At 40.4% G+C, this 23,509-nt stretch overlaps 1 protein-coding gene across 50 annotated transcripts in view; it reads left to right on the top strand.

Annotated features, from left to right (window-relative positions):
• TTN (titin) overlaps positions 1 to 23,509 on the top strand; it is a 323,995-nt gene that overhangs the window by 90,023 nt on the left and 210,463 nt on the right. For all 50 annotated transcript variants that reach the window (XM_089779942.1, XM_089779940.1, XM_089779930.1 and 47 more), the window contains 35 exons: positions 696 to 974; positions 1,081 to 1,362; positions 1,471 to 1,749; positions 1,869 to 2,156; positions 2,315 to 2,593; positions 2,742 to 3,020; positions 3,125 to 3,403; positions 3,523 to 3,810; positions 3,948 to 4,235; positions 5,732 to 6,013; positions 6,214 to 6,492; positions 6,592 to 6,873; positions 6,964 to 7,242; positions 7,764 to 8,051; positions 8,212 to 8,490; positions 8,580 to 8,858; positions 8,949 to 9,227; positions 11,112 to 11,399; positions 11,548 to 11,835; positions 12,410 to 12,700; positions 14,586 to 14,864; positions 14,980 to 15,267; positions 15,467 to 15,745; positions 15,873 to 16,151; positions 16,253 to 16,531; positions 16,659 to 16,946; positions 17,094 to 17,381; positions 19,280 to 19,561; positions 19,835 to 20,113; positions 20,225 to 20,506; positions 20,608 to 20,886; positions 21,420 to 21,707; positions 21,868 to 22,146; positions 22,235 to 22,513; positions 22,605 to 22,883. In XM_089779942.1, coding sequence (XP_089636068.1) covers positions 696 to 974; positions 1,081 to 1,362; positions 1,471 to 1,749; positions 1,869 to 2,156; positions 2,315 to 2,593; positions 2,742 to 3,020; positions 3,125 to 3,403; positions 3,523 to 3,810; positions 3,948 to 4,235; positions 5,732 to 6,013; positions 6,214 to 6,492; positions 6,592 to 6,873; positions 6,964 to 7,242; positions 7,764 to 8,051; positions 8,212 to 8,490; positions 8,580 to 8,858; positions 8,949 to 9,227; positions 11,112 to 11,399; positions 11,548 to 11,835; positions 12,410 to 12,700; positions 14,586 to 14,864; positions 14,980 to 15,267; positions 15,467 to 15,745; positions 15,873 to 16,151; positions 16,253 to 16,531; positions 16,659 to 16,946; positions 17,094 to 17,381; positions 19,280 to 19,561; positions 19,835 to 20,113; positions 20,225 to 20,506; positions 20,608 to 20,886; positions 21,420 to 21,707; positions 21,868 to 22,146; positions 22,235 to 22,513; positions 22,605 to 22,883 — 9,882 coding nt within the window. The remainder of the gene's footprint in view (positions 1 to 695; positions 975 to 1,080; positions 1,363 to 1,470; positions 1,750 to 1,868; positions 2,157 to 2,314; positions 2,594 to 2,741; positions 3,021 to 3,124; positions 3,404 to 3,522; positions 3,811 to 3,947; positions 4,236 to 5,731; positions 6,014 to 6,213; positions 6,493 to 6,591; positions 6,874 to 6,963; positions 7,243 to 7,763; positions 8,052 to 8,211; positions 8,491 to 8,579; positions 8,859 to 8,948; positions 9,228 to 11,111; positions 11,400 to 11,547; positions 11,836 to 12,409; positions 12,701 to 14,585; positions 14,865 to 14,979; positions 15,268 to 15,466; positions 15,746 to 15,872; positions 16,152 to 16,252; positions 16,532 to 16,658; positions 16,947 to 17,093; positions 17,382 to 19,279; positions 19,562 to 19,834; positions 20,114 to 20,224; positions 20,507 to 20,607; positions 20,887 to 21,419; positions 21,708 to 21,867; positions 22,147 to 22,234; positions 22,514 to 22,604; positions 22,884 to 23,509) is intronic.

Here is a 23,509-nt window from a genome sequence, read left to right as displayed (position 1 = left end):
CCATTCTTGCCTAATGGCAAGATGCAAGGAGTGAATGGAACGAACAGATGGTGGGGTAAACGGAGGAGGAAGAAACAGGAATAGGACAACCACGTTGTTTTGATGTAAAGTATTAGTGTGTTCCTTGTAGCCCGCTCTCTGCCTACTCTCTGTGAGCGGTCAGAGTTCCGCAAGTATGGCAGAAATGAAATGTGAGAAGGCATATTCGAAAGGTAGTGGATTTATCCATTTTGGGGAGCTATGTCATGCATAAGGGCTGCTTGGGAAAGAGCGTAGGCCAGGTTGGGAGAAGCAGACTGGCAATAAAATCTAGAAAATTTAGGAGAGAGGAAGCTGCAGTGGACAAAGAAAATAGATCTGAGCGTAGGGTGGGCTAAAGTAAAGTCCTAAACACAAGGTCACCCTTATTGACATCCTATGTTTGGGGAACCGAATAGGATTTCTGAATTCAAAATATGTGCGTAGGATTCCGATTTCTACGCTAGGAATTGATAAATGTAGAAATAGATATGACCTCAGTGTAAACTGCTAGCTGCTCATCACTTTTGAAAGCTAGATCACATTTAGATGTCTAAATATGACTTTGAGCATGACTTTTTAGGCTCCCCCTACTGACTATCTTGGACCCTGTTGTTAACCAGAAACCTCTTGCAGGACACACACTTATAGGTGCTGATGTTATTCTTTTTTTATAGAACCTCCTGTTTTTAGCAAGAAACCTACCCCTGTAGAGACACTTAAAGATTCGGACGTTGTCATTCAATGTGAAATTTCGGGAACTCCGCCATTTGAAGTGGCATGGTTCAAAGACAGGAGGCAAGTGAGAAGCAGTAAGAAGTTCAAAGTTACATCTAAAGACTTCACAGCCAGCGTTCACATTCTGAACCTCGAAACTTCAGACACTGGGGAGTACCAATGCAAAGCCATGAACGAGGTGGGAAGTGACACTTGTGTTTGTGCTGTGAAATTCAAAGGTTTGTATAAACAAGGATAAGCAGCATTCACAATCCTTTTCATAGCATTATGGCTATTTCTTTCTAAAGTTGACTTATCTTTTACTGTGACTCTTTCCATCATTAGAACCTCCAAGATTTGTTCAGAAGTTAAGTGACACGGTAGCCTTTGTTGGAGAACCGACTACGCTGCAAGCTGTAGTGGAAGGCTCTCAGCCTATTTCTGTTTTGTGGCTTAAGGATAAGGGCGACATCATCAGAGAAAGCGAAAATGTCCAGATTTCCTTTATGGATAATATTGCTATTCTTGAGCTCGGAAGCACGGAAGGAGCCAACACTGGAAAGTATATCTGCCAGATCAAAAATGACGCTGGAATGAGAGAGTGTTCAGCATTTTTACAAGTATTAGGTTGGTAAAAGCTTCTAACCAAAAATAAGCAAAGTATCGTCATACTTCTCAGGCACAAAATCTTTACAAGTAGATTTGACCGATTTAAATGGCCTTTTCTTCTTTCAGAGCCAGCAGTAATTTTAGAAAAGCCAGAGCCGATGTCAGTCACAGCTGGGAATTCTTTTACATTGGAGTGCACGGTGGGTGGAACACCAGAGCTTATTACAAAGTGGTATAAGGATGGAAGAGAACTACAGAGCGGCCGCAAATATCAAATCACCTTTTTCAACAAAGTAGCTACCCTGAAAGTTCTTTCTGCGGACGGGGGAGACCGGGGACTGTATACATTTGAAGTGCGAAACGAAGTTGGTGAAAGTAGCTGCACATCCTCAGTTGATGTTTCAGGTTCGCAGGCTGCCCACTTTTAGCTGTCATTTAGCGCTGTTTTTTCTATCAACAGATCTTCCCCTCATAATAATAATTTTAAAAACCAACCTGTGGTTTTGTCGCTTTTTCCCGCACAGATCGCATTGCCCCTCCTTTTTTCACAAGAAAGTTAAAGGAAACATACGGAATCCTAGGTTCTTCGGCGCTACTAGAGTGCAAAGTTTCGGGATCGGCGCCCATTTCAGTTGCCTGGTTACAAGACGGAAATGAGATTGTTAGTGGCGACAAATATGAAATCTCTTTCTCAGACAACGTCTGTAGATTGAAACTGAATGCACTGGACGCATCAGATACAGGACCTTACACCTGCGTCGCTACAAATGTAGCTGGGTCTGATGAATGCAGTGCCTTTTTTATTGTACAAGGTTAGTAAAAGATGGTCAAGATGCCTTAGGCAAAATAATTCCTCCATTTGCTGGTATTTGTTCCTTGGCAATTTTCATAGAGTCTGTGAAGTGCCAGCGAAACTCTGATCTGGACCATACCGACCATATTAATTCATATCTGCTTTCTGTACATCTAGAACCACCCTCCTTCGCGAAGACACCTGATCCCGTGGAAGTTCTACCTGGGATGAGTGTAACATTCACAAGTCTCATAAAAGGAACGGCTCCGTTCAAAGTTAACTGGTTCAGAGGCATCAGGGAGCTTGTGTCAGACAGTACCTGCAACATCTCTTTGGAGGATACAGTAGCAGAACTGGAACTGTATGAAGTGGAACCATTCCACAGTGGGGATTACACCTGTCGAGTCACTAATGATGCTGGCAGTGTGTCTTGTACCACTCATCTTTTTGTAAAAGGTTTGTCTCAATAGTTGCTTTTATTTATTTGTTTGCTTGTTTGTTTGTTTGTATGTATGTGTGTGTGTGTGTGTGTGTGTTTATGACTGTCGGGGTATTTCTAATTCTCTTCCTTTTTTATTTTTTGTCTTCCTATTTGTTGCTATAGAGCCAGCCACATTTGTGAAGAAATTAAGTGATTTCAGTGTAGAGCAAGGGAAATCCATACTTTTGGAAAGCACATACAAAGGAACGCCTCCTATTTCTGTAACATGGAAGAAGAACGGCATTCCCTTAACACAGTCTCCGAGATGTAGCATAACAAGTACTGAAAAATCCGGCATTCTGGAAATTCCTAGCAGTACAAAAGACGATGAGGGGGAGTACACTTGCGAGGTTGCGAATGATGCTGGAGCAGATCTTTGCCAAGGCCTCATATCAATCCTAGGTGTGTTGTTATCGCCGATTCCTTCAGTGCTCTTGTATTAATAACGGTCGCTATAAGAGTTGCTCTCTTTCCTGTGGTGCTGATTGCAATCTTTTGTGCTTTAGAACCACCTTATTTTGTTACACACTTTGAACGGGTGGAGGTGACAGTCGGCGAGTCCGCAACCTTTCAGTGTCAAATTTCTGGGACGCCGGAAATCAAAGTCTCGTGGTACAAAGACGATACAAAACTAAGATCGACCCCGGCTTATAAAATGTATTTCAAAAACAACGTGGCAACGTTAGTTTTCAACAAGGTGGAGAGCAGTGACCTTGGAGAATACGTCTGCAGAGCGGAAAACAGCGTTGGATTTGCATCTTCCACAGCTCTGCTCACGGTTAAAGGTGATGGTTTAATTTCACATAATTCAGTGATTACTCTTTATAAGATTGGCTTATTGTAAATGGAAATGGGAATTGTCTCCAGGTTGCAGGATGCTTATTTCCTCCTCCCTTCCTTGCAGACCGTAAGTTTCCACCTACCTTTGCAAAAAAACTGAAAGACATCCACGAGACCGTGGGTTCCCCCGTTACTTTCGATTGTCGCATCAATGGCTCGGAACCTATTGAGGTGTCGTGGCATAAGGACGGAGAGTTGCTACACGACGATGAGAACACACAAACAACATTCTTAAACAACGTGGCCACTCTCCAGATCTTGCAGACCACCATGACTCACTGTGGTCAATACTCGTGCTCAGCTCAAAATGCTCTGGGGAGCGCTTCTTCCAGTGGCAGGCTCCTCCTCACAGGTGGGTAGCAGCTAAATCTTTCCCTGGCCATGAGCTGTAAAACCCTGCATTGCTGTGTGATGCTAAACGAACTGCTTCTATAGTGGTGGTGGTGAAGCAGCTGGTGAGAGTTACTTTTTGTTCCTTTCCACTTTTAGAACATCTGAGACCTCCGGTCTTTGATGTGAAACCTGTACCTATTGAGGTGGCTCTTGGAGCAAGCGGTTCCTTTAAATGTCACGTCACTGGATCAGCGCCACTAAAAGTCACTTGGGCAAAAGATAACAGAGATATCCGCCCTGGGGGCAACTACAAGATCACCCTGGTGGAAAACACAGCCAGCTTGACAGTTCTGAAAGTAGGCAAAGGGGACGCTGGACTATACACTTGTTATGCGAGCAACAGCGTTGGAAAGGATTCTTGCGCAGCTCAGCTAAGTGTGAAAGGTATTTACAAGTGCAAGGCTGTCTCCCTTTCTTGCCAAGTGCATTACCTTGTTAAAGAAACAAAACAACATTGAGCTGCTGCTTCTTTAATCCTTGAAACGGTGCGAAACGGAAAGCGTTCAATGGTCTGAAATCCAGACCCGTTGTTTTCTTACTGGGTTGAAGAGAGGCTAGGATTTTGACGGCAATAATTCTCATGTTGTTGATTATTTTACCTTTGAGTCATCTTGATCGCTGACATGATTGCTGATCGAAATCCTTTCACCTTTCTAAAGATAAATTCTGCTTCCCCAACTCAACAGTCCCTTAGAATTCCAACCTTTTAGCGCTGACAGTAGCTTGGGGACTAATTTTCACCACCGGTGCTCTGTTTGGTTAAATACATGTATTGTTGAAATGTTTATACTAATAGAACTTTCTTTGATATATCGATGGCATCAGCATTAATAACATATAAATCTCTCGGTCAGTTCCCATGTCCTAAAAACACCTTTCTTAATATCTGTTAGCTTAGGTATTTCCAACATATTGCTGAGTTTGCCCGTTTTTATTGCTCTCAAAACGCTAATCACAGTTCCTCTGTTGGCGTTAGTTGTTGTGCAGTGCAGATATTACTTGAAAATTAGTTCTGTACTAAAGCGACAGAAAAGGACCCATAAGAAAAATTAAAATACAATAAATGCAAAAGTTTAAAGAGAAGATTTATGTATCACAAATGTACTTTTGCCCCAAATGTAGCTCTAGGAATAGTCTTTAGGCATATGCATATATGCTAGAACTAAGCTATACAGCTCGCACACCCATGCACACACGTATACACACACAGATATCTATATTAAATACTATAGCAGAAACTTATGTAGAATTCTCTTCTATGCATGTAACATGAACAGAATTCAATATGAATTTCTATTATGGCTATGGTTACTAATCAGCTGGATTTTGGCATGGAACTTGAGTGGATTTGAGCAGAAATCTGGAATTTTAAAAGGCTGTTACCCACAATAAGAGGTGAACATTTCAGTGAAACAGCTCAATATATATCTAGTCTTGTGGGCAGGACCTATTAGAAAATTGAGTATATGATCTGTAAACTATTGAATTATAGCCAAAGGTAATGCTTAGATCTAAATGCTCGTTAATTACTATTATGGCAATTTAGTATGCAATAATCTTTGTGCTAAATAAATACATCGTATTATTTCCAAGAAACTCAGAAAATCATTCTACTAATATAATATGGACCATTGGCAAATACCTACTAAGAAACTTCATTGCTTTGGTTTGTTATGTACGCTGTTCATTTTTGTCGTGCTGCCCCCAGTTACATTACTCATTAGCATAAATTCACAATCTGTAGATACTTTTACTCTTTTCCAACCCAAAAATGTATACGCTTTCGTTTAGATATTTCATTGATGTAGTAGTGTTTTAATGGATGAGTGCAGTGCACGTTAGTGAATCATCTTGTTTACTACTGTTGTTTGGTTTTATAGAACCACCAAGGTTTATTAAGAAGCTAGACTCCTCTCGAGTTGTGAAGCAGCATGATTCCACCAGATATGAATGCAAAATAGGTGGCTCCCCAGAAATCAGTGTCACCTGGTACAAAAATGAAACTGAAATCCATGATAGTGAAAAATATAGAATGTCCTTCATAGACACTGTGGCAGTCCTTGATATGCACAATCTCAGTGTGGAAGACAGTGGAGACTACACTTGTGAAGCTCGCAATGCAGCGGGTGCTGCAAACACCAGTACCTCATTGAAAGTAAAAGGTCAGAACCTGCACTTTTCCTTTTATTGATGAGTCTAATCTTCTGTGGAAGGCCAATCAATCTTCTCTTCAGTCTTTACTCTCCCATATTAGTTCAACATAGTGACAGAATTTACTATTAAATGTTCTTTTCTCTGTTATGTCCCACGCTGATCTAAAAGTTCCTTTCTCTGCTGTGTTCCAAACATCTTCTTTTCCTAGAACCCCCTGCTTTCAGCAAGAAACCCCATCCAGTTGAGACATTGAGGGGTTCAGATGTTCATTTTGAATGCGAACTTCAGGGCACTCCCCCATTCCAGATTTCATGGTATAAGGACAAAAGAGAGATTCGAAGCAGCAAGAAGTACAAAATCATGTCTGAGAACTACTTGGCTAGTATTCACATTCTTAGCGTGGGTGATGCAGACATCGGCGAATATCACTGTAAAGCTGTAAATGATGTGGGAGGTGACACTTGCGTTTCCACTATAACACTAAGAGGTTTGTATGATTTACACATCAGTTACATACCTGGCATCCCATCGTCCTCCTCGTGAACTTCCCTTATGATGCAAACATGACGTATTTTATCTTCACCAGCGCCACCGATTTTTGTGAAGAAGCTCAGTGATGTCACTGCTGTAGTTGGAGAGGAAGTTGAGCTTCAGGCCACAGTAGAAGGTGCCCAGCCCATTTCCGTTCTGTGGATGAAAGACAAAGGGGATATCGTTAGAGAAAGTGAAAATCTTGGGATTTCCTATTCAGAAAACGTTGCCTCGCTACGGATTGGAAATGCAGAACCAGCCAGTGCTGGAAAATACATCTGTCAGATCAAAAATGATGCTGGAGTTCAGGAGTGCTATGCCACTTTGTCAGTTCTAGGTGGGTAACAAGGACATTCTCACCTCACTTAAACTGATTATATCTGCTGTCCTGAGATCAAATATGTCCGTGATTTGCCTGTCATTTCAGAACCTGCAGTCATTGTAGAGAAGCCAAGCCCAATGAAAGTCACATCTGGAGACTCGTGTACCCTAGAATGCACAGTGGATGGCACACCGGAGCTCACTGCTAGGTGGTTTAAGGATGGGAACGAACTATCTACCGATCACAAATACAAAATTAGCTTCTTCAACAAAGTGTCTGGGCTTAAAATCCTTGATGCAAGGGTAGAAGACAGTGGGGAATATACATTCGAAGTGAAAAACAGTGTTGGTAAAAGCAGTTGTACAGCTTCAGTGCGTGTTTCAGGTTAGTTGAACAACTTGTGACTACAATTTCTTTAAAAGGCCTTACGTAATACGCTGCTTTCACTGTGGGAGGACTCATTACTAATGTGAATTTAGGAACCCTCTATGGGCCAGCTAGCTTTGCAGAAATCACTGAGGCCAGGAATAGGATGAAGCCTGCACCACATATTTCATCCTTGCGAATATGAGGATATTGCTAGGGTTCGCTCTCATCAACTGAGTCTGCACATCCCAGGTGGTGCAATATTTATTGCTCTCCTTATGAGAAAGTGTGAAAAAAATTAAAGGAGAAAGGTGTCCCTCAAAAGAGGTGAGAGGTATAGAGAGAATACTCCACCCCACTCTTATCTTCTCTCACAACGTCAGGCCTCAATGAGTTGACCTGTAAACCAGTTTTGGATTCCCTGAAGTCAACCTAGGTGTGTCAAAGAAAAGTGCTGTACTTCGGCTAGATGCTTGGGAAACACTTTCCTTTTCAGTTCTTATGCTGTAATATTTATAGCTGTGTTTTATCCTGTACAGATCGAATTATACCTCCTTCATTCACAAGAAAACTGAAAGAAGCCAATGGTCTCTTGGGTTCGTCTGTTGTTCTGGAGTGTAAAGTGTATGGGTCACCGCCTATTTCTGTTTCCTGGTTCCATGATGGACAGGAGCTCACTAGTGGAGACAAGTATCAGACAGCCCTTACAGACAATGCTTGCTCTTTGAAAGTTAATGCACTAGAGGAGTCTGATATGGGAACTTACTCATGCACGGCGAATAATGTAGCTGGATCTGATGAATGCAGTGCATATTTGACTGTTAGAGGTTAGTATCCAGAATAAGGCGGAGCTTTCAGATATAAAATATATTCTTTGTTGTTGTTTTTATGTTTTGAGGTCTGTACACGTGAGTCTAATCACCTGCGTTTTCTGTGGGCATATTTTACTCTTCATCAAATGCACTTCTCCTTTATGTGTGTTTGTAGAACCTCCTTCTTTTGTGAAGAAACCTGATCCCTTGCAAGTGTTATCTGGGGCAAACATCACCTTTACTAGTATCCTCCAAGGCACCCCTCCACTGGATGTTAAATGGTTTAGAGGTAGCGTTGAGCTATTACCGGGACATACATGCAACATCTCCCTGGAAAAATCAGTTGCACAATTGGAGCTGTATGGTGTTCAGCCACACCAAAGTGGAGACTACAGCTGCTTGGTGACTAACGAGGCTGGCAAAGTTTCTTGCACAACACAGCTCTTTGTGAAAGGTTTGTCAGTCTTGCAATTTCACATGTTTCTCTACAGAAAATCTTTCGGCATCTACCTTTAACTTTTACTTTCATATTATTCGCTACAGAACCAGCCAAATTTGTGAAAAAACTGAATAATCTGAGTGTAGAAAAAGGAAAATCATTAATTCTGGAATGCACATATTCCGGTACCTCTCCGATTGCCGTCGTGTGGAAGAAAAATGGATTTGAAATAGCTCATTCTGAAAAATGCAGCATGACTACCACAGAAACGTCTGCCATCCTGGAAGTTTCCAGTAGCACAATAGAAGATCAGGGACAGTACACTTGCCACATTGAGAATGATTCTGGACTAGATCTTTGTAAAGCTGACGTCTCAGTATTAGGTGCGCTCTTTTTCCACCCAGGTCCTTTCTATTCTAATGATTATTGTGGTATTTAATTTTTGGTACTAATGACGTGTCTCTGTTCTTCAGAACCACCTTATTTTGTTACACGCTTGGAACCTGCTCAAGTGACTGTTGGGGATTCTGTGTCGTTGCAATGCCAGGTTGCTGGCACACCGGAAATTACTGTATCGTGGTACAAAGGAGATACAAAACTACGAGCAACTCCTACCTCTAAAATGCACTTTAAGAACAATGTTGCCACTTTGGTTTTCAGCCAGGTGGATACTGGAGATAGTGGGGAGTATATCTGCAAAGCAGAAAACAGTGTAGGAGAAGCTTCTTCATCAGCTTTGCTTTCTGTTCAAGGTGAATATTTGATGTTATCACATTTAAAAGGTTGCCTAACAAAAGGGTACTTTCAGGAAAAATATCTTTTCTTAGGAACATTCTGTGTTTCTACCTGACAAGTTAGCACCCACTCCTGCCCTATCTAGAATCCTCTTAGCACTGATTAACTTCCGCTACTGAAGGATACGCTGGAAATGCATTTCCAATGCCAGTCCTGAGTTAACTAGTCCTCTCTCTAAGGCAGTGGTCACCAACCAGTAGATTGGGATCTTCTGGTAGCTCTCAGAGTCTCTGACAGGTGATCCTGACTGGCTTAACCAGGAAGCTATCAAGTGCTGGTGCTTCAGTTGCTCCTCTACCCACTGTCATGCTGCTCCTGCCCTCTGCCTAGGAGCTGCCCTCCCCTGTCTCCTGCTTGCTGTGCAGAGTGTGGGAAGGAGAAGGGGGGTTTGCTGATATCAGGGTGTTCCTGTTCACCCCACTTCTGTGCCCCATCTTCACACAGAGAGAAGGGGATGGAGGGAGCTTGGCAATGCAAATCTCTGTCACTCTCACACACTGTGTGTGTTTCTGTCATTCTCACTAACACACTGTACTTCAATCCGATCTCCTGACCCAACACACACGTAGGGGGTTGTTGTTATTTCTTTTACAGCTTGCAAAGTGTGTTAGTTTTGGTTTTTGACTGGTTTGTGCATTTAATAATTTTAATTTCTCTCTTATGCTTACATTTAATTCTTTGAGTGGTGAGTTATAACATGCCTAACCTGTCATTGCTGGAGTAATTATCCCTGTGGTAATTGCTGCTCCTGGAAGTGTCTGGCTTGTCCTAGAAGCCCCTAAGAAAGGCAGAGCAGGGGGGTCTCCAAATGCCACCCTTGCCTGCAGACACCACTCCTGCAGCTCCCAGTGATCAATGACGGGAACCATGGCCAATAGAAGCTATGGGCTCGGTGCCTGTAGATGGGGGGCAGCACATGGCACCATGGAGCCATTGCTGTACATGCCAGCTGCTTTCAGGAGTAATGCAAGGCTAGGGCAGGAGTAAGCCTGCCTTAACTCCACTGCTCCACCACCCAGAAGCCATCTCACTTAAACGGTGCCCAGCCAGAGCCTGCTTCCTGAACCCCTGTCTCAGCCCTGAACCTCCTCCTGCACCTAACCTGCTGCCCCAGACATGAGTCCCCCTGCACGCAAACTCCTTCCCAGAGCATGAACCCTAAACCCCTCCAGGACCCCAGTCTCCCACTCTGGGCTAAGTTAAGAGCCTCTCCCACACTCCAAACCCCTTGGCCCAAGACCAGAGCCTGCACCCCAACACCCTAACCAGCCTGGTGCAAGTGAGTGAGGATAGGGAAGAACGGGGATGGAATGAGCAGAGAGAGGCCTCGGAGAAGGGGTGGAGCAGGGGCAGGGCCTCAAAGAAGGAAGTGGGACAAGGGAATTTGGGTTAGAGGCAGATCTTACATTGAGCTTAAATTGAAAAAGTGATCCTGTGGTTAAAAAAATTGGAGACCACTGCCCTAAGGGACACAGAATTCTGATTCTTCCCCTTCAGAATAGGGCATTCTTGATTATGGTTATTCTTCCATTTCTTTCCTATGTAGGAAATCTGAAACTATTAATCAAAAATTTGAAACTATGTTGACTGGTTGTCCAGAGCTCTCCTTTCAAACCAGCAGCCAAGCTAAATTATCTAACCTATAGTCACCTTCATCTTTTCTGCTAATTTACTGTTTTATGTTAGGCAAGTTGGTTGAAAACAAAGCCTGCATTTCCAGTATTTTCTTATTAATCAGCTGAGTCTTTGACAACATTTGGCATCTTCTTAGGTAGTGCTTACTGGAGAATCCACTAAGAGCTTTCCCAGAGTTTCATTCAGCAACTCTTCTTTCCTTGCAGAGCGTAAACTTCCTCCTTCATTCACACAAACTTTGAGAGACATTCATGAAACTGTTGGCTTACCAGTTACGTTTGATTGTGGTATAACTGGCTCAGAACCTATTGAAGTATCCTGGACTAAAGATGGCGCACCTATCCGAGAGGACTACACAGTGCAAATGTCATTCTTAAATAACGAAGCAACGCTCCAGTTTTTGCAGACCGACAAGAGCCTTGCTGGGCAGTACACTTGTACAGCTTCCAATGCTATTGGAACTGCTTCTTCCAGTGCTAGGCTTGTGCTTACAGGTTGGTTGGTTGTTAAATCATTTCCCTTTAACATCACCAGGACATTTTTCAGGTTCCATCTCAACTTAAAACAATTCTATGTAAGAACAAGATTTAAATCAATTGAGCTTCGCAAAGCTAAACGTGTTTTTCTGTTTTTATCCCGCAGAAGGGAAGAATCCTCCATTGTTTGACATCCCAATTGCATCCATGGATGCTTTTGCTGGGGAAAGTGCTGACTTTGAATGCCATGTATCAGGCTCACAACCAATTAAAGTCACTTGGGCAAAAAATAACGAAGAGATACGGACTGGAGGAAAATACCAGATCAGTTATGTAGAAAACATAGCCCATTTGACAATTCTGAATGCTGACAATTCGGACTCTGGAACTTATACATGCCAGGCTAGCAATGAAGTTGGAAAGGACTCTTGCACAGCTCAGCTTAGCATTAAAGGTATTGCCTGAGCCATGTGTATGGTGTGTGCACATTGAAATTCTATAAATTTAAAATAAATAAGTGACCTTGTTACTAGATAAATTGGACACCATCTTTTCACTCTATGAATTAGGAAAATGTAAGGATTTATCAGGAGGGACCAAAAGATTTTAAAAGGAATGTATGGGGAGGATTAAGGAGTGGAGATAATTATTTCTTCAGTGCTCTTTTCTTTGCATCTTTGCCAATTTTGCCAGCCTACACTGTTAATATGAAAGTCGGATTACTTCTTCTTGCTTATACATGAAGTCTTGATTTCTTAAACAAAAAGACATTTTTTCTTAATGGGAGCCTACTTAATTTCTCTTATTACTTTTTAACTGCTAATCACAAAACATATTTACCCAGTGTGATGTTTTGCTATGCAAAGAGTAGTGTTCTTTTCATACTTTTGTAAATAATTTCCTTTTCAAATGTATGCAATTTCTTAACAACATACAGTCATTAAATGCATTTCTTGAAAAGACCTATATTGATTTTTTTATTTTAAAATTTGTTTTTAGAATTTAAGGAATATGTTCATCTCTTACAGAACGAAAAATTCCACCTAGTTTTACAAAGAAACTATCTGAAGCAGTAGAAGAAACAGAAGGCAACACCTTGAAACTTGAGGGTTGTGTTACTGGTTCTCAGCCTCTGACCGTTGCCTGGTATAAAAACAACCAAGAATTCTATCAGAGTGCTAACTGTGAAATATCATTCCAAAACAACATTATACTTCTGCTGATTAAGAGTGCAGGGCAGGCTGATGCTGGCTTGTATACCTGCAAAGTGTCCAACGAAGCAGGAAGTGTATTGTGTACGTCCTCCGTTATTATTAAAGGTTAGTTACTTTCACATTTTGCCTCCCAGTAGTCTTGGTTTTCTTTATTAACATGTTAGCTATCAATATATGTCTTCCAGAACTAATTGAATAATTCTTACTAAAAATCTTATAATTAGGCCATATATAATTGTGTGCAAACATCATGGACATTCAGTACCATATACACAATGAGATAATGGCAGCTACTTCTTTAGATATTCAGGCAGAATTCCTGTGAACTTCAATGTGACTTTTGTGTATCAGGATAGGATTGAGCACAATATGTTTATTTCTTATGAGTTAAAATGAAGTACTAATAATATAATATAACAGTGATTGACTGATTTCCTTTATCCAACAGTATTACCCAGATCTTGGTGCTATCAGTAGATATTTGTAGCAAATAATGAACCAAAGCTGTGTATGCTACCAATGGCTAGATCTTTACAGTAAACCTTCATTTTTTTGTGGCAATTAATTAAATTCCAAATCTCGATCAGAATGTTTGTTCACTAACATGTGACAGATTTTTCCAGTGCTGTGTCAGCAGTTTTCAAAAACAGCTAAAAACTCTTCAGCTACTTGTGCAAGAGTCTCACAATCTATTTTTATTTGATATTATTTTATTGTGTTACTTTTTGTATGCTATCCTTTGGGTTCTAACACTTACATTGCATGCATTATTCCGAGTAAGCAGTCTGTGGAAGCTGCTACCCTGAACAGGCATATTGCATAGAAGTCTTAGAACATATTTTGTCAATTATTGATCTAGACCTTACTAAGCCTCATGGAAACACAATTTTTACTCCATTGCATATCTTTCTCTAGCATTTGTAGGTTTTTTTCTAATCTCTTTTGGTTCCTATAAAATGGCATGTGTCATATGTTAAAGTAATAGAGAGGACTAAATTACCCATTAAAATGGGTTGAGTCCCTACACTCCATGTTGTTGTATCTTTTATACTATGTCTATGGAGTGATTTGCTTGACCCAAGACTTGCATGTAACACATTGCAAAGACTTGAAGCATGTAATGCTTTTTTTTTACCTGTATTAATGTCAATATATTTGCTTTTCTGCCTTTCCCACCAATCACATTGTCTCTCTCCCTCACTCTTGCTCTCATGGGTTGCCACCTGAGATCCAGACTCGAGTGAAGCTACAAACGCAAGAAAATCTTTTAATTTTATGGAATAAAATCAGACTAAATGTTCCTGTAAGCTCTGAGATGATGATGGTTGATGATGTAAACAGTGGCAGGCAGTGTGAACTTTGAATTAAAGTTGTAAAAACAGAACAGCTTGGATCTTTAGTGATATAAAAATGTGACATCCCATAATATCCATCAAATTTTTACTCATTTTCTTTTCATGAGTCACAGTTTAGCTGTAAAGAAGGTTCAGCTTTTCTTTCATTGTTGGAAGGATCAGAACAAATCCCTCTCTATCTACATTTGCCTCACTGGGGGTAGTGTAATGTGGTAGCATGGGGTTTAGTGGTAATTGGTATAGAAGTATAAAAAAGCTCCTGAAACAATTTCTGCAGATACAATTTCTGTATAGCAGTTGTGCTTTAATTTTAATTCTCCTTTTAAAAGGAGTGAAAATACAACTAAAACTATTGCGTTGAGAGAATATGGCATACATATAGATTTCTTCATGCATGCTTGTGAAAAAGTACTCTCTTGAAAGTAATTTTCTTTTCCCAGACTGTGCACAGTTGGTATTACCAGAAACCAGACTTTTATGTATATTTCAAGCTGTAACTTTTTGCTAGAGTTAAGAAAGTACTAATAAATTGCTTTTCTCCCTTATCTTCTTGATTATGAACTAAATATTTACTAATCTGTTCTCTTGGCTTTACAATTAGATATTGCAGTTTACACGGCTTTTCCTTCTTTCAGAACCAGCAGTAATTTTAGAAAAGCCAGAACCGATGTCCGTTACAGAAGGGGATTCTTTTACATTGGAGTGCACAGTGGGTGGAACACCAGAACTTATTACAAAGTGGTATAAAGATGGAAGAGAACTACAGAGCGGCCGCAAATATCAAATAACCTTTTCCAACAAAGTAGCTACCCTGAAAGTTCTTTCTGCGGACGGGGGAGATAGGGGACTATATACATTTGAAGTCCAAAATGAAGTTGGTAAAAGTAGCTGCACATCCTCAGTTGATGTTTCAGGTTAGCAGGCTGCCCACTTTAGCTGTCATTTAGTGCTGTCTTTTACTTTAAGAGATTTCTCCCTTTTAATTAAAATACAAACCAACCTGTGGTTTTGTTGCCTTTTCCCACGCAGATCGCATTGTCCCTCCTTTTTTCACAAGAAAGTTAAAGGAAACATACGGGATCCTAGGTTCCTCGGCGCTGCTGGAATGCAAAGTTTCGGGATCACTTCCCATTTCAGTCGCCTGGTTCCACAATAGAAAGGAGATTGTTAGTGGCGACAAATATGAAATCTCTTTCTCAGACAACGTCTGTGGATTGAAACTGAATGCACTGGACACATCAGATACAGGACCTTACGCCTGTGTTGCTGCAAATGTAGCTGGGTCTGATGAATGCAGTGCCTTTTTTATTGTAAAAGGTCAGTAAAAGATGGTCAAGCTACCTTAGACAAAATAATTCCTCCATTTGCAGCTATTTCTCTGTAGCAATTTTCAGGGTATTTCTGAATCTTCAACCGCACCGATCATATTAATTAATTTATGATTTATTAATTCATATTAATAATCTTGCTATTATTTGATTTTCATCTTTATGTCTGTGTCTTAAATCCTTTCTAGAGCCACCCTCCTTCGTGAAGACACCTGATCCTGTGGAGGTGCTTCCTAGGATGAGAGTAACACTCACAAGCCTCATAAAAGGAACGGCTCCGTTCAAAGTTAATTGGTTCAGAGGCACTAGGGAGCTTATGTCAGACAGTACCTGCAGCATCTCTCTGGAGGATACAGTTGCAGAACTGGAACTGTATGAAGTGGAACTATTCCACAGTGGGGATTACACCTGTCGAGTCACTAATGACGCTGGCAGTGTGTCTTGTACCACTCATCTTCTTGTAAAAGGTTTGTTTTGACTGTTGGTGTTGATAGTATTAGTACGTATGTACGTGTGCACTGGAACACATATTTTTGACTCTTCATATTTCCCTCCTTTTCTCTTATGACTTTTCCTTACTATTTGTTGCTATAGAGCCAGCCACACTTGTGAAGAAAATAAGTGATTTCGGTGTAGAGCAAGGGAAATCCATACTTCTGCAAAGCACGTACAAAGGAACTCCTCCTATTTCAGTAACATGGAAGAAGAATGGCTTTCCGTTAACACAGTCCCCAAGATGTGCAATAACAAGTACTGAAAAATCAAGCATAGTGGAAATTCTTAATAGTACGAAAGATGATGAAGGGGAATACGCTTGTGAGGTTGCGAATGATGCTGGAGCAGATCTTTGTCAAGGCTTAATATCAATCCTAGGTGTGTTATCGCCAATTCCTTCAGTGCTCTTGTATTAATAATGGTCATTGTAAGAGTTGCTCTCTTTCCTGTGATGCTGATTGAGATCTTTTGTGCTTTAGAACCACCTTATTTTGTTTCACATTTGGAACGGGTAGAGGTGACCTTTGGAAAGCCTGCATCTTTAGAGTGCCAAATTGCTGGGACACCAGAAATCAAAGTTTCATGGTACAAAGAAGACACAAAACTAAAGTCGACTCCTACATATAAAATGTACTTCAAAAACAATGTGGCTAAGTTAGTTTTCAGTCGGGTGGAGAGCAGTGACCTTGGAGAATACGTCTGCAAAGCAGAAAACAATGTTGGCTTTGCCTCTTCCACAGCTCTGCTCACAGTTAAAGGTGATGGTTTCATTTCATACAATTCATTTCTTACAATTCAATCTTTATAAGATTGGCTTATTGTAAATGCAAATGAGAATTGTCTCCAGGTTGGCAGGATGCTTATTTCCTCCTACCTTCCTTCCAGACCGTAAGTTTCCACCTACCTTTGCAAGAAAACTGAAAGACATCCACGAGACCGTGGGTTCCCCCGTTACCTTCGATTGTCGCATCAATGGCTCGGAACCTATTGAGGTGTCATGGCATAAGGACGGGGAGTTGCTACACGATGATGAGAACACACAAACAACATTCTTAAACAACGTGGCCACTCTCCAGATCTTGCAGACCACCATGGCTCACTGTGGCCAATACTCATGCTCAGCTCAAAATGCTCTTGGGAGTGCTTCTTCCAGTGCCACACTTCTGCTCACAGGTGGGTAGCAGCTAAACCTTTCCTCAGCCATGGGCTGTAAAACAAAGGGTGCCCTGCATTGCCGTGTGATGCCAAATGAACAGCTTCCATGGTGGTGGCGGTGAAGCAGCGGGTGAGAGTTATTTTTTTGTTCCTTTCCGCTTTTAGAGCATCTGAGACCTCCAGTCTTTGATGTGAAACCTGTACCTATTGAGGTGGCTCTTGGAGCAAGCGGTTCCTTTAAATGTCACGTCACTGGATCAGCGCCACTAAAAGTCACTTGGGCAAAAGATAACAGAGATATCCGCCCTGGGGGCAACTACAAGATCACCCTGGTGGAAAACATTGCCAGCTTGACAGTTCTGAAAGTAGGCAAAGGAGACGCTGGACTATACACTTGTTATGCGAGCAACAATGTTGGAAAAGATTCTTGCGCAGCTCAGCTAAGTGTGAAAGGTATTTACAAGTGCAAGGCTGTCTCCCCTTCTTGCCAAGCGTGTTACCTTGTTAAAGAAACAAAACAACATTGAGCTGCTGCTTCTTTAATCCTTGAAACGGTGCAAAACGGAAAGTGTTCAATGGTCTGAAATCCAGACCCTTAGTTTTCCTACTCTGGTGAAGGGAGAAAGCACTGGCTAGGATTTTGACAGCAATAATCTTCATCTTGTTGGTTGTTTTAGCTTTGAATCATATTGTATCTTGATCGCTGACATGATTGCTGAGCGAAATCCTTTCACCTTCCTAAAGATAAATTCTGCTTCCCCAACCCAACAGTCCCTTAGTATTCCAACCTTTTAGCGTTCACAGTAGCTTGAGGACAAACTAATTTTCCCCAATACTCTCTGCTCAGCTGTATGGTATGTGGATTCTTCAACCCACATATCTCTAAATTTAAGATTGGATTAATTTACCCTTTTGTAAAGTACACCCGTGCTGTTGGGATTTTCACCAATGCGATTTCCTTCATGTGGGTGGTCCCTTTGGGTTTGTAGCAGCTGTTCAGGAGCTGTAATTTCCATTGATCTTTAGACAGGATGAATGTTGGCAAAGCCTCTTAAAACAGTGTACTTTTTTTTCTTTAAAGACAATTTTAAATAGTACTCAAATACTTATTTGCAGGACTGTTAGCTAATCACAGTTAACTGAAGATATTAGCTCATGTAAAATTAACTAAATTAAAAAATAGCTCTGATTAATCACCATTTTATTCACACAGTAATAGAATGTGAATTTAAATTCCTTGGATGTTTTCTTAGTTTCAAATATACTGATTTAAATAACATTACAGAATAAATAACTAAATAAAAGAAATAGTGTTTTTCAATTCACCTCATATAGGTATTGTCGTACAATCTATTGTAAAAGTGTACCTTAGAAATTAGAATTCGTAATTGTTTTCACCTAACTGCACTCAAATTTAAAAAAAAAATTTAAACTTTATTTTAGATTTTTTTTAAACTTTATTGCCTACTTGTCCACACTAATCCTACTGCTTTTTCCAGCTATTGCTAAGACAAACAAGCTTGTTTACAGTTCAGCGAAATAGTTCTTCCTTCTTCTTCTTTACAATGTTACTGGAAAGTGAGAAGAGATGTTTGTTGTAGCCAGTGTTGCAAGGTGTTTACATACTACATATGCTAGAAATTGGTAAATGTAAAAGGTAGATCAGGAAACAGAGTATAGTCATATGCATATGGATTGGAACTAAGCTACACAGCATACACATACACACCAGGTATTTATATACTAAATATAAATTTCAGTCATCGCTATAGTCACAAATCAGCTGTAATCTAGTATAGAACTTCTAAAAGCAGTCTTCAAATATAAAGTATGCATTTTAAGTTGCTGTCACCAACATCTTAAAGAGGTGAATATTTCAGCGAATTGTCACTATATATCTAGTTTTGGATGCAGTAAATATATGTAAATCTAGGTATATGAGATATAAATTACTTAATTATAGCTGTGGGTAATTCGTATATCTAGATGCTCTTGTTAGCTACTTATTTGGTAATTTAGTAAAGAATTTTGTGTAAAATAAATATGTTGTAATCTTTCCAAGGAACTCTGAAAATCATTCTACATATCATCCAAGATATTGGCGAGGACATACTAAACTCCCCTATTTTTCTTTGATATACATGCTGTGTGTTAGTTTTTGTCATGTTGTGCCATCAGATACAATGCTGGCAGTGTAAATTTTCAATCTGTAGATACTTTTACACTTCCCCTACCTTGCAAAAATATAGTTTTTTAGAATCTAACCATTAGATTTGCCATTGATGTCATCATTTGAATGAATCTGCAGTTTAGTAAACCATCTTGTTTACTCTCGTCATTTGGTTTTATAGAACCACCAAGGTTTATTAAGAAGCTAGACTCCTCTCGAGTTGTGAAGCAGCATGATTCCACCAGATATGAATGCAAAATAGGTGGCTCCCCAGAAATCAAAGTCACCTGGTACAAAGACGAAACTGAAATCCATGACAGTGAAAAATATAGAATGTCCTTCATAGATACTGTGGCAGTCCTTGATATGCACAATCTCAGTGTGGAAGACAGTGGAGACTACACTTGTGAAGCTCGCAATACAGCAGGTGCTGCAAACACCAGTATCTCATTGAAAGTGAAAGGTCAGAACCCACACTTTTCACTTCATTTCTTTCTTTCTGATGTTTCCTCCTCTTAAGATGATGCGGAAAAATTATAAATCTCTTTACTCAAGTAGGCTAGTATCACCTTCTCAGAAGCTAGGATATTATCCTTCTAATTTCCTATGACATGGAAGCTATCTGTTACTCTTCAGTATCAGTGCAATATAGTGATAGAATTTACTATTTAAATATCCTTTTTTCTGTTATGTTCTCAACTTAATTAACAGAAACCTAAATTTCTTCTTTTCATAGCACCCCCTGTTTTCAGCAAGAAACCCCATCCAGTTGAGACTTTGAAAGGTTTAGATGTTCATCTTGAGTGTGAACTTCGGGGCACTCCTCCATTCCAGATTACATGGTATAAGGACAAAAGAGAGATTAGAAGTACCAAGAAGTACAAAATCATGTCCGAGAACCATCTTGCTAGTATTCATATTCTTAGTATGAGTGATGCAGACGTCGGTGAATATCACTGTAAGGCCGTAAATGATGTGGGAAGTGAAACTTGCATTTGCTTTATCACTCTAAAAGGTTTGTATAATGATTTATCTATTGGATATATCCCTAGTATCCCATCGTTCTCAGTATTCGCCTCGTGCACTCTCCTTATGGTTTAAACATGACGTATTTTCTCTTTACTAGCGGCACCAATTTTTGTGAAGAAACTCAATGATGTCACTGCTGTAGTTGGGGAAGCAGTTGAGTTGCAGGCTACCATAGGAGGTGCCCAGCCCATTTCTGTTCTGTGGATGAAAGACAAAGGGGAAATCGTTAGAGAAAGTGAAAATAATTGGATTTCCTATTCAGAAAACATTGCCACCCTACGGATTGGAAATGCGACTCCAGCCACTGCTGGAAAATACATCTGTCAGATAAAAAATGATGCAGGAGTTCAGGAGTGCTTTGCTACTTTGTCAGTTCTAGGTTGGTAACAGGAAACAGAATAATACAGAATGATATTTTAACCTAACTTAAAAAACTGATTATATCTGCTGTCCTGTGATCAAATATGCATGTCATTTCAGAACCTGCAGTCATTGTAGAGAAGCCAGGCCCAATGAAAGTCACATCTGGAGACTCGTGTACCCTAGAATGCACAGTGGACGGCACACCGGAGCTCATTGCTAAGTGGTTTAAAGATGGGAAGGAGCTGTCCACTGATCACAAATACAAAATTAGCTTAGTCAACAAAGTGTCTGTGCTTAAGATCCTCAATGCAGGAATACAAGACACCGGGGAGTATATTTTTGAAGTGAAAAACAGTGTTGGTAAAAGCAGGTGCACAGCTTCAGTGCGTGTTTCAGGTTAGTTGATTAACTTGTGAATTATCTTTGGTTCTAAAATGCCTTTCAAAGGCATCGCACAGTACGTTGCTTCCTTCAATGTTATGTCAGGCCACTCTCACTTAAGGCAGACTCCCTGCTAATGTGAATTTAGGTACACTGTGTGGGCCAGTTAGCTTTGTGGAGATCACAGAGGGTGAGAACAGGGTGAAGCCTGCATCACATTTTTCACTTTTGAGAATATGAGGCTGTTGCTAGGGCGCAGTCTTATTAACCAAGTCTGCATGTTCTAAGTCATGCAATACCAATTGTTCTCCATATGAGAAAGTGTTGAAATAACAACAGGAGAAAGGCGGCCCTCAGATGGGCTGAGTGAGAGGTTTGGAGAGCACACTCCAACCTACTCTTACCTTCAGTATCCCAGGCTTCCATGAGTTGACCTGTAGAACTGCTTTGTATTCCAAGCCAAGCGAGGTGTACCAAAAGGAAGTGCTGTATTTCGCCTTTTAAGTTGTTATGCTGCACTATTTATAGTTGTGTTATATCTTGTACAGATCGCATTTTGCCACCTTCTTTCACAAGAAAACTGAAAGACATTAATGGTCTCTTGGGTTCTTCTGTTGTGCTGGATTGCAAAGTGTCTGGGTCACCACCTCTTTCTGTTTCCTGGTTCCACGATGGGCATGAGATCACTGGTGGAGACAAGTATCAGTTGACTCTCACAGACAATACCTGCAGTTTGAAAGTGAGCACACTAGAGGAATCTGATAAAGGAACTTACTCATGCACGGCGAATAATGTAGCTGGATCTGATGAATGCAGTGCATATCTGACTATTAGAGGTTAGTATCCAGAACAAGGCAGAGCTTCCAGATATAAAATATATTCTTTGTTGTTGCTTTTACATTTTGGGGTCTGTACACGTGAGTCTAATCGCCTGCGTTTTCTATGGGCATATTTTACTCTTCATCAAATGCACTTCTCTTTTATGTGTGTTTGTAGAACCTCCTTCTTTTGTGAAGAAACCTGATCCCTTGCAAGTGTTATCTGGGGCAAACATCACCTTTACTAGTATCCTCCAAGGCACCCCTCCACTGGATGTTAAATGGTTTAGAGGTAGCGTTGAACTAGTATCAGGCCATAGATGCAACATCTCCCTGGAAAATTCAGTTGCAGAACTGGAGCTGTTTGATGTACTGCCACTCCAAAGTGGAGAGTATACCTGCCTGGTGACTAACGAGGCTGGCAAAGTTTCTTGCACAACACAGCTCTTTGTGAAAGGTTTGTCAGGCTTGCAATTTCACAGGTTTCTCCAAATAAATCTCTTGGTGTCTATCTTTAATTTTTATCTTCATGTTGTTCACTACAGAACCAGCCAAATTTGTGAAAAAATTGAATAACCTCAGTGTAGAGAAAGGAAAACCATTAATTCTGGAATGCTCATACTCTGGTACCCCTCCGATTGCCATCGTTTGGAAGAAAAATGGAATCCAAATAGTTCATACTACAAAATGCAGCATCACCACCACAGAAACATCTGCCATTCTAGAAGTTCCCAGTAGCACAATAGAAGATCAAGGACAGTACACTTGCCACATTGAAAATGATTCTGGGCAAGATATTTGTCACTCTACAGTCTCAGTATTAGGTGTGTCATCATTCCACAAAGAATCTTTTTTACACTAATGGTCATTGTGGCATTTAATTTTTAGTACTAATGACATGTCTTTGTTCTTCAGAACCTCCTCATTTTGTTACACGCTTGGAACCTGCTCAGGTGACTGTTGGGGATTCTGTGTCGTTGCAATGCCAGGTTGCTGGCACACCGGAAATTACTGTATCGTGGTACAAAGGAGATACAAAACTACGAGCAACTCCTACCTCTAAAATGCACTTTAAGAACAATGTTGCCACTTTGGTTTTCAGCCAGGTGGACACTGGAGATAGTGGGGAGTATATCTGCAAAGCAGAAAACAGTGTAGGAGAAGCTTCTTCATCAGCTTTGCTTTCTGTTCAAGGTGAATATTTGATGTTAACACATTTAAAAGGTTGCATAACAAAAGGGTATTTTCAGGAAAAATTTATTTTCTTAGGAACATTCTGTGTTTCTACCTGACAAGTTAGCACCCTCTCCTGCCCTATCTAGAATCCTCTTAGCACTGATTACCTTCCGCTACTGAAGGACAAGCTGGAAATGCATTTCCAATGCCAATCCTAAGTTAACCAGTACTCTCCCTAAGGAATACAAAATTCTGATGCTTCCTCTTTAGAATAGGGCGTTCTTGATTATAGTTATTCTTCTATCTCTTTATAATTCAGAAAATTTGAGTTTTTAAATTAAATGTTAGAGATAAGTCCTGCCCTTATTTACTGTTTTGGAACCACAGTAACTGGTCATCCTCTTCCTGGCATCTCTGTGCAAATCTGTCCCTTCACACCAACTGCCAAAATAAATGAAGTAACAAATAATCTCCTTGATTCTTTATGAGTTTCTTTCGGTATTTTATTATGGAAGTCAGTTGACAATCATGACTAGATCTTTTAGTTTATCTTCTTGTAAATCTTTCCAATATTCTTCTCAGGCAGTGTGTACTGGAGAATCCATCAAGAGTCAGATAAGTTCCCAAAGTTTCATTGTGCAATA

Source organism: Pelodiscus sinensis, chromosome 7 (assembly GCF_052426305.1).
Source record: "Pelodiscus sinensis isolate ZL-2025 chromosome 7, ASM5242630v1, whole genome shotgun sequence".
NCBI classification, from domain to species: Eukaryota; Metazoa; Chordata; order Testudines; family Trionychidae; genus Pelodiscus; species Pelodiscus sinensis.
This window is presented reverse-complemented; position numbering and strand designations above follow the sequence as displayed.